Source organism: Anomalospiza imberbis, chromosome 1, assembly GCF_031753505.1.
Source record: "Anomalospiza imberbis isolate Cuckoo-Finch-1a 21T00152 chromosome 1, ASM3175350v1, whole genome shotgun sequence".
NCBI classification, from domain to species: Eukaryota; Metazoa; Chordata; class Aves; order Passeriformes; family Viduidae; genus Anomalospiza; species Anomalospiza imberbis.
In genome coordinates this window covers 93,161,432-93,172,034 of record NC_089681.1, presented here as the reverse complement: position 1 = coordinate 93,172,034, position 10,603 = coordinate 93,161,432, and the positions used below count along the sequence as shown (strand labels likewise).

The following is a 10,603-nucleotide window of genomic DNA, read 5'->3' as shown; positions in this document are numbered from 1 at the left end:
CAAAGGGTGAAGTTGGTAAAATATTATAAGAAAATGGATCTTAAAAATGTTCCTGAGGTGTCCTAATCTTTCCAGTATGTGGTTTCTTAATAGTAACAAAGCCATTTTCTGCTCAATATTTCTACAAAAGCTGTGTGTGGCACTGATTCTCTGCTGTGAAGGATTGCAGCCTCTGGAAATCTCAGTTCCAGAAAAGCTCCAAGCAACCAAAACAAAAGTTTAATGAGATGAAATGTGTGTAGCAACGTTAGCCATGACAGCATTATCAGCTTTGCTGCTGCTGTTAAATCCCAAGTGCATTTCCTATCCCAGCAAGCTGCAGTAAAATCCTCAAGGGCATTTCTTTTCTCCTAGCACCTGGGTAATGCCATGCCATGACTCATCTGCTTTTGTACTGTGAAAGCATGTTCAGTTCTGTGCAATGTGACTGAGCACCTGATATTTGGATCTGCTCTATCCTGTTGGGTCAGTTGTCCTCTGGATGAAAATTTTGTGATACTTGCATGTGTGATAGAGTGTGTTTTAAAGAGAACTATGCACCCATATAGCTAGTTTGGGTGAACTACCCCAACCTCTGCTTTCTTTTCCAGATGGATTTTCAGTCAAACTTCCAGTACAGTGTTAACAAAATGCAAGTGGAGAAGGGACTCGGCTACAGGAGCCCTCACTCTCATCTCCTTCCGTGAACTTCACTGTAAAACTTAAAATGTAACATTTCCTCCATGCACAATTAAAAAGTCTCAGTTGAAAAGGCCAGAACAGCTTGACTCTGCTGCCCACACACTGACAGCCTGACAGCAGTGAAAGTCAACGGCAGTAAACAACAGTCCTTGCAACCTAGACAGGAAACACTGAGGACCTTCTCTACCTGGAATAACTAACAGCAGCAGTGACAGCCTCTCCATGTGCCTTGTGAGTAATCAGTATCCCTCATCTCTGTGCTTGATTGTGGCAGCACATTTCTCTTTGATGGCTTTCTTTATAAATACACAGCTCACCTTGCCAGTCTTCTGATCTTTTCCTCTTTAGCATTGCTTCATCTACTTCTCTCCTGGGACTACAGTCTTATTTTGAAGTACTGGGTGCAATGTGCCTTTGCTTTTCTAATATATGGGTGCCAGTGAATTGCCAGATGCCTTTACACCTCCTTTCTTCCATTCTCTGTGACCATGTGTGCATGTGAAGAGCTCTAGACTGTCCATCTTTTCAGTGCTAATGCTTGGACTCTGCAATTGTGTTGCCAAGATGGGAATTTCCTTTGCAGAAGAAAATTTTACTTCCCATGGTACTGTTGGCCATGATAATGATCGCAGATTCAGCTGAAATTTCCAAACACATACGATCTGGCTTATTGATGTGGTAAACCTGAACTGAGTGACACAGACCACAAAATGTTTTATGAGCAAGTGAAAGAGCACAGCTTTTACCACATACCTGCCATTACTGATGCAGAATTTCTTTGATTCAGCACCAAAGTGGCTTCCTTGCCACTGTACGATGAAAACAGACTGCATTAAGAGACCAGTGAGTTTCAACTGCTGATTTCTTCTTTAAGCAGTGCTCTTAATTTTTTTTGACTAGAAAGAAACTTTTCACAAAATCCATGGGTGGCTCACGCCTAGAATTTTATTCAATCCATTCAAAAAATAGACAGAACTATTAGGTGGCACATATTGTCAGAGAGTACAAATGTCACATCTTTCTTTATACAGTTTAATTTAAAACCATAGATTAAGACAGTAAAATAATTGCCCTGGGTGAGAAAATAATTAGGGGTCTTCCATGAAAGGACAAGTCTTTAGGTAAGCATTTACACAGATGTATTTGGTTAAGCATAACTTTTTCTATTCTCTATAAAAATATAAACAGCATTTCAAAATGTCTTTAGATACGTATGTTGAGATCATCTAACATGGCATTGATGTCCTGACAGAATACAGGGCCTGGGCATGTCAAACCACATTTATTCATTCTCACCCAGATATAAAACAAAAACAATTTGTATTAGCCTCAACATAATAATCTAATGAAATAAACAATATCAAATCAAAGACACACAAGTATGATGTTCCTCCTCCCACAGGAATTCTTTATCTTTATTTTGTTTGTAGTTTTTGCTAACACAGCAACGACTAAGACAGAACTGGCACTTTAACATTGGTTAGTTGTAACTTAGGATCAAGTATAACTTGCCTTTCCCAGGAAGTTACATTGCTGGGAAGTGCCAGGATCAAAATAAGGGCTCTCCCTGACATGTATGTTTTACCTGTGCAGTATTACTTTGATACAGACTGTAGCATGTGACAGGAGGACAAGTGCAAATTACAAGGGCAGAATCTTGGCTTCCCAGACAGCAGAACCAGGGGGAAATGTAAGACTGAACATTATTTTAAAGGCAAAAACTCATAAAATTTAAACAAATTAATGAAATTGAAAAAATAGCAAATTCATCTAAACTTTAAATAGTGAGATATAGAGTGCTCCTGGTACAGCTTTAATAAGTGCACCTTAGGTTTCCCAGGGATACAATTTGATAAGCTAAACACCTAATAATTGTTGCAAGAACTTACTGTACCCACACAGATTAAAAGGTTCAAATGTACTGAATATATTAGTCACAGGTCTAATCACAAAATTTTCTTTTTCCCAATCCTAAGTTTTTACCAGAGCATCTCCCCCATTAGCTGCATGTTTATATAGCAGAGCACTCAATGTTTTACTTGACTAGCACAGATGCCAACAAGGGCTGATATTTTCCACTTAAAGTGATCTACAAGAGAAACAAAACCCAAGGGAAGGGTCAGGTTTCAGATAAAGGCTGGACATTTTGAACTCTGGACAAAGTGACAGGTATCTTTGATTCTCCTGGTGCTGGCGCTTTTGTGACTGGGTTTGCATGGGCTTTTATATCAGCTATTCTCTCTTTAAATCTTTGCTGGAGGTACTTCTCTTCTTTGGAGTAACTTTTAGCAAAAGCAGACATCAGCAGACATGCTGCCACAGTGGACCCTCCAACACAGAACAAGATTGCTCCTGCCAGCTTGCATATATCAAGGGACCCATTGAACTGAACAGCACTGGTATCCACAACAACAAAATCATCTTTCCCAAGGGCTTCGATTTTCGGTGGCACAAGAAAACCCACTACAAGAACAGCTACACCTATCAGCATAAAAGCCATCCCAGAGATGAGTCCGACCTGGAAAACAAACAAAGAAACAAACACACCCCCAATCAATTTCCAGTTTTTCCATTTCCCTTCCCAGTTTTCAGTTGGGAAGTGGTCCTAGGAGGCACTTATCTTTCACTGTGTCTTGCAGATGCAGTTCTCTCTCTTAGGAGAAAGTGGGTATTTTTCTTTTAGGATATATGAGGCCCTAGTAGAACTAGAACATTTGGAAAAATGTTCTTTTTACAACTCATATTTATGTAATTGAGTACTGACATTTCTGGAAACAATGGAATATGCATTACTATCTCTAAACAGCATTACATGCTGAAAGGCCCCATCAGAGAGAGGATCAGAGTTTAACCTCAGTGCTGTGTAACTGATTACTTCTTTAGCCTTAGCTGGTGGTTAGCACCAACAGTTTAGTCCCTGCTGGTAGTCTGTCATATCTACTGACCACTTGCTTTTACTTTATGAAATGTCATTCCTTTGCAGGAACTAGAAGGAAGTGGCTATTGACATATGAACAGATCACAGAGTGTTTATACCACATTTCAAGTGTAAGTACAACATTTGGTTCACCCAGAATGTTCCTGGGGGTAGGGATCATCATAGGGTATGGACTGCATGGCCTCACAGGCCCCACCCAACCTCTGCTCTTCTCCAATTCTGTCAAATTCCCTGACCTTAATGGAGAGTGTTTGTTTTTCATGATCCCTATGTCACACTCTGCTCTTAACCTACCAGTCCTGTTCCCAACAATCTGGAAGGACTTCTGTAGGTGCAAAGCAGAGGTAAACCACACTTTCAAGATGTACATGGGGTTCTCAGACAAGACTTTGGTGTTTCAGTGACATTGGGACAGAGAAACTAGATGATCAAAAGACCCCAGGGAGTTAACATATTTGGTAAGAGTGCTTTGCTTTCAGACATTTGGCCACCTTAGGCAAAACTAAGCAACAAAAGGCCTTTCTGGACGAACACTTAACAAGACTAGTTACACAGGGAAAGTCTTGAAATGGGAGTGTCTCTCTCCAGTAAAAAGCAATGGGGAGTACCTTCCAGAATACAGAGCTCCACCTGCTCGGCGATCTCTGGATCTGAAAATCATCCTCATACTCCCAAATTGAAGCTGTGCAGTCCTCATAAAACTGATGCAGGTAGGACCGAACTCCATAGCGCTGGTACCCTCCCTCGGTGCTGCCCTGCACGTGCTTGGACCCGCAGATGTCAGCATAGGAGCTCATCCTTCCTACCTGCAATGAGAAGTTTCACCAAAGCAGATCATTATTGGTGTGGTGGACAGACCAAAGATGGCTGCAAACTCTCCAGATGTGATGAAAACAAAAATGGCCCAGGAGAGACCTTTCCTTCATTTTTTTTCCAAACTGAGAAATGAGCTGGGTACAGCTGCATGCAGTGACTCAGCTCAAGCGAACCCAAGGAACTCAGTGACTTGGCACAGCACAAAGGTGCTGCAGGGAACATTCACTCCCATACACAGAGTGCTTACTCCCCTCTTTCACACTAATGTGCTACTGTGTTTCCATGGAGACTGAAAAAAGCAGGATATGCCAGGTAACAAAATCCAGCATCCCTCAAGGGCTCATGTTGCCTCTCTTCCAGACTGTCTCTGTCAGTCTCTGGAGTTTGCCACCCTATGAACTTTCCAAACTGCTGCATAAGAGGTTTTTAAAATGTTTTTTTTTTTTTTTCCTGAGCTTTTGAAGTGCAGGACTAAGCATTGATATACCATTCACAGCCATGGGAAACAGAGGCAAAATAAGTCCTAGACAGATTCAAAGAGTATATAACTTGTATTTAAATAGGAATAGTTATTAAAAAAAATAAAAATTGAATGCCTTAAAAGCATCAATCTGCTCAGTGAGACCGAAACAGAAATACTAAGCTTACAGCCAAGTAGTGCTCTCTTGAAATAGTTGATGCCCAAAATCCTGCTGCCTTTAATAAAATCAGAATTTTTCCTGCTATGAAAACTACCAACAAAGTTTCTTTCTCTTTCCATTTTGTGTAAGTTCTCCTAACACACAAAATCCATATGTAACTATGCAAGTCCAAGACCTGAACGTGCTTGCGCGAGTGTGATGCTACTGAATTCACTGAACTAATACTAGCCCCTAAAAACAACTTGAGCAATAGCTCAACATCACTTAGGCTCATTGGCTTCTCTTTAAAAAAGTTCGAAAAGCTTTAGTCCAAATGGAACTGTTAATCAGAACTAGCACCTGAAAGTCATGGCTCAATTTATATCAGCTTCAAGCAATATGTCAGATTTCTGCAGCAATTTCACTTAGAGGGAGGGAGGTTTGATGTGCTCATGGGACCTCACAATTTTGCAGCCCTACAGACCTTTGCCTTTGGGAATGAGTGATCCTTATAAGTACCTCAAATACCTGAGTATGCAAGCATTCAAATTAAGGAGAATGCAGGAAATATTGATGAGGAATAGCAACAGTCTGACTCAATCTTTTGGCTGTCTCTACTAGAAATCAGTGCTAGCATAAACACTGAACTTCTAGCCTCTGGGAATCTGTGTTCTTGGCTCAGGAATAGAGGGGGGTTTGCTTTTTCTTCTTTACAGAAATCCATTATCATAGGGTTTTATTTATTTTGTATATCTAATATGCATTTAGACCTCAACATCTTAGAGTTGCAAACATCTCTCATACAACCCAGTGATAAGGTTTCAAGGCTCTCACAGAAGTCATGACCTAGTGGAGGAGGCAGCCCACGTGTTGCTGGGAGACCTGCCAAGGGCCAGAGGCAACTTTGATGGTGATTGAGCTTTGCAGGGCAACAGGGGCAGCACCAAGCACAGCTGCTGTCAGGAGCCCCTTTTTTGAACTCCTAACTGCCTCTATACTCCTTACAAGTTTCCCTTTTCCACCTGAGCCCCTGTAAAGCTTCAGGAAATTAAAGAAGTGCTCTCCAAGTCTGTGGATGAGCTTGCCCTCTGCTGATAGTACAGCACCACTGTCTGTCAGAGCGTGCTCAAGGTGCTGGCCTTCCAAGGAATGGTGGAAAAACAGGCACGGTGGAGAGAGACCTCCAGACAGCAGGAAACTCCTGGGCAGCACTCGCTGCTCACCAGGTGAACCAGGAGAGCTTGGCTCTAGGGCCACCCTGTGTCAAGTTGTACATAGCTAACACTGATGTTTCCAACTACAGTCAATATACTGAAAAACATTTGTTTGTTTCATGGTTTATGCCTAGCTGGCATCTAAGCACCGCACATTTTAATACTAAATTTTAAAAAAGAGAGATAAAACCCAAGAAAAAGAAGTGATGTACAACACAGTTGCTCAGCACCTCAACCAATGCCAAACCTTGTCCCCAAACTGCCATCATCCCCTTCCTGGTAACTCCCACAGTTTCTCTACTAGGCACGATGGTCTGTGGTGTGGAATACCCCTTTGGCTAGCTCACATCAGCTGTCCTGGCTCTTCTTCCTCCCACCTTTTTGTGCAGCTCCTCACTGGCAGAGCATGAGACACTGAGAATGTCCTCCGTTTAGGGCAAGCATGAAGCAACAACCAAAACACCAGCATGTTATCAACAGTTCTCATACTGAATCCCAAACACAGCACTGTAATGGCTACAAAAAAGTGAACTCTATCCCAGTTGAAACCAGGACAGTTTGTTGTGCTTTTTTTTGTCATGCTATGAAGTTTTGAACACTATCACTTTCTGAGGTACAAAAAATATATATAAAATTGTGATATGTATGTAAGTATATAATCTGGACTATTGTGGGGGAAAACTGCAAGTTATTTTACTTCTGGAGGCTCTTTTTGTTTCCCTCAGGAAAACTCTATTCCCTACCCAAGAAGAGAGAACAAGAAGTCCTCTTTACTCACTGCCACCATTTATTTGACAGCTAGCTGTCATCTTTAACAGCACAAGCACTGAGGAGTTCTCATAAAACCAGACTTCTGCCTACCTCATAAACATACCTCAAGGGGAGAGGAGAAGAGGAAAAAATTGTGCAGTTTACCATAGCTGCTCAAGCTCTCTCATGCAGGGTCACACCGCCTATACCTCAATGATAAGAACACTTTGAATCCAACCCCCTCAACCCATCTTTTGGTTAAGCAAAGATTCCATCTCACACATCAGAAATAGAATAAAGAGGTCAACTAAAGTTCTGCAGAGACAAATTTTCTTGGGTCCTTACTTAGATCATTACTCTTACATCAACCCTACCTTCTTAATAAATTATTCTTAAATTCTGGCTAACTTAAATCATTCAGGTAAGCAAATTTAGCATCATATAATGAGCAGAATGGGAGGTATTTTCCTCAGGTGTAAGCAACCCCATAAAGTCAACTCAAGGAAGAACCAGAATTAACATGACTGGATAATGTGACCTGCCAAAGCTTGCTTGTATTACTCCAGCTGCCAGCACCAGCATTCAGAAAGTAGGTCAAGCACTTTGCTGAGTCTGAACCAGCAACTTTAGTTATTGTGATAAATTTAAGAAAACCTAATGTGACATGACAGAGACCTGTATAAACATTATCTTGCATTCATTGCACGGTCTATAGGTTTAGTCAAGAGAAGAAAAGGAGGATGCAGTGTTTCTAACAGCTTGATGAGGAACTGCCTGTAAGGGCCACACAGCTTACATGACACTTAGATTATTTTTCTTTAGCATTGTAAAAGGATAATAGGTGGTTTTGGTCAGGTATATGAACAAAATTATAAATAAGAACTGGGAGGTGAAACAGAAAACAAAAGAATGATCTTATGCTTGAAACAGTTGTGATACCATCAAGTAGCATGACCTTTTAAAATGGAAGGAAAAAAAAAGATAAAGGACTGTAGGAATCATTAATTCTTTTCAAGCATTGCATAATTTTAATTCTACTGAGCATTTTCTTCATGGTTCACTCTATCTTTTGAAAAATATCTTGCCCCTTAAGAGAGAAGGCAGCTCCCCAGCCCTATATGAAGCAGCCTGGTAATCTGGGCTAAGATGGTCTCTTTTCTTGGTTGCAATGTAAATGTAATGTTATTGCTACCTACAGATAGGGCACAGGAACTGAACAGTCAGAGAGAAAACAGTTTTCCACAAGTAAGAAGGAAACATGTGTCACAGCACCAATTTACATTGGATGAATAAATACTGCAGTAGCTATGACCTCTTGAGTGTTGATGTATATTTGCATGTCTTGCCTTCAGGGCTGAGAAACTAAACACTGAAATGTTGAGAAACTTTTGTTAAAAAAGAGAGTCGCTGTTACCCACATCTGTGTTATCCACAATCTGAAAACATACATCCATTCTGAAAGAAGCAGCTTAATCATTAATTTTTTCAGTGCCTAAACCCAAGGTGCTCAGGAAAATGTGGGATGTAGGATCACAGCTTCAGAGAACACCACTGCGTAGTAGCTATCCATCCCCTAGCAACTTTTGTTTCCATGGCAAAAGCTGTCCTGTTTACTTTGAGCTTTACTATCCTCTGCTGATCTGGGGAGATGTGATTGGATTGGTGAAAAGACAGATTAAAAGATGAGCAAGCTCCACGAAAAATTACCCAGAAAAAATTCCAAATACTTTGCTTTATTGTGCCAGGGAACACATTTTAAAAAATTAAAATGCAAGGAACTGTCATTTTAAAGGCAGCACAAAAGGAAATAAAGATGTGTCATTGCTCTGTGACACCACACTGCCACCGAATGTAAGCCAGGAATGATGATGGCAGAAACAAGTGAAGTCGCCCTCCCACTTCTTCAGATTTACATACTTTGACCCTTCTGTTCAAAAGAGCCATGTTTCCAGTCCGTACCTACAGAGAGCGTTCCTTGTGAAGGGGGGACACTGACATATACAGCCTGCCTTTGACAGCAGCCTCCGAGGTGGCTTTTCTGATGCCTCCTGAGCTCCCGGTGCTTCCCGGGCCGGCGGCGGGGCCGAGCCGCGCTCCGTCCGTCCCGGCGCCCTGCCTTCGCTCGGGGCTGCGGCACTGCCAGGGGCACCTGCTGCCGCTTCCCTGAGGATAGCCGGGATCCCGGCTGCCTCCGGCAGCCAGTTCTGCTCCCATGACCTGCACGGGGGGTGCGAGCAGCATCTTCCCCGGCGTTCCGGGGGGGCGGCCCCGCCGGCTTCACCGCCGCCAGGGACCGGGGCGGGATGCTCTCCATCTCCCGCTTCCCGGGCGAAGCGGAAGAACTCCGCAGCGCCCGGACGCGGGCGAGACGTCGGCCCACGCGACCCTGCCGGCCCGCGGTGCCCCGGTGGCAGCGGAAATCCCGGTCCGGCCACCCCCTCCCCGACCCCGGCGGCAGTAGGGCAGCGCGGCACCAGCCTGCCCGGGGAGAGCCGCGTCCCCCCCCCTCGAGCAGGGAGGCGAAGCCCAGGGCGGCTAGAGCCTTCCGCGGGACGCTCCGCGCCGTACCCCCGCCGTGAGCCCGCCGGCGGCTACAGAAGCCCCGCCGAAGTGCCGAGCCCCAGTTTACCGAGGGGCCGGAGCGGTGGCCCCGCGGTTACCTGTCCCTCCCGGCGCTGCCCTCGGCCGGCGAGCCCCCGCGCTGGCGGCGCTAGCTGCGGCTGTCCCGGCCCGGCCCCATCTCCGCTCTGCGCCGCGCCGGCTCCAGACACCACGTATTATGTACGGCCCGGAGCGCCGCTCGCTCCCGCGCTGTGCCTGCGCACTGAGCCGCCGCTGCCGGGCGCGGAGCGGCACCGGGCCAAGCTCGCCACGCCGCTCCCGCGCTCGCCACGCCGCCTCCGCCCAAGGGCGGCCACCCGGGGGGAGCCCGGCGCTCTCCAGCTGCCGGCGCTCGGGGTCCCGGTGGCCGCGCCGGGCAGGCCCGTAGGTGCACGCCAAAGTCACGGCGGTGCCCGCCCTGGATGTAGGCACAGAGGCCTTTGATCGCTCCCCCCACACTTCCTCCCCCTTGCAGTCAGCATGGAAAACCGCAGGGACCCGGTGCTGTGTTGTCTGTCCCGCCGAGTGGACAGACGTGACAGAAAGTGTCCTGCGAAGGACAAGGCAGTGTAATCTGGGGGTTGGGTGAGTGGGTCGCTCAGCATGAGACCGAGGGGGACTCCTCCGGGAGACAAGAGTGAGACTGAGGGCCAAGTGTTGGCGTCTGGATGCTGCCCTGATAGCAACAGGTTGGTTGTTCAGTGGGAAAAGATGGCAGGAAAACAAGTTTGAGGGCTAAGGAAGCTGCTGAGGAAAGAGCATGACAAGGCACCAAGAGCTGGAGATGCTAAAGTCAATCCCACAAAGAGGCAGTATGTAATTCCTCTGAAAAAATAATGAGACTGCAAAGGGCAAGAGTTCTAAACACTCATATTCATATGGTGCACTAAAATAAGCACAGAAACAGAGTGTTGTTGCATGCAGAAAAAGTGGAAGTGCATTAAAGCAAAATGGAGTCATATTAGCCAAAGGAAAAACAAGGT

At 44.9% G+C, this 10,603-nt stretch overlaps 1 protein-coding gene across 1 annotated transcript; it reads right to left on the bottom strand.

The window, feature by feature from the left end:
• Positions 1-2,156: 2,156 nt before the first annotated feature.
• Positions 2,157-10,068, bottom strand: NRSN1 (neurensin 1). Its single transcript, XM_068200151.1, has 3 exons — positions 9,680-10,068; positions 4,228-4,425; positions 2,157-3,199 (listed from the first exon to the last, which is right to left on the bottom strand). Exons 2-3 carry the CDS (start codon positions 4,414-4,416, stop codon positions 2,801-2,803), a joined length of 588 nt encoding a protein of 195 aa, XP_068056252.1. The 5' UTR covers positions 4,417-4,425; positions 9,680-10,068; the 3' UTR covers positions 2,157-2,800.
• Positions 10,069-10,603: the final 535 nt, after the last annotated feature.

Bases quoted from the DNA above. Each gene is read 5' to 3' on its own strand.
- NRSN1 (XM_068200151.1), bottom strand. From the start codon at position 4,416: ATGAGCTCCTATGCTGACATCTGCGGGTCCAAGCACGTGCAGGGCAGC. The intron at 3,200-4,227 runs GTACTCCCCATT...TTTGTTTTCCAG, and splicing joins GGAGCTCTGTATTCTGGAAG to GTCGGACTCATCTCTGGGAT.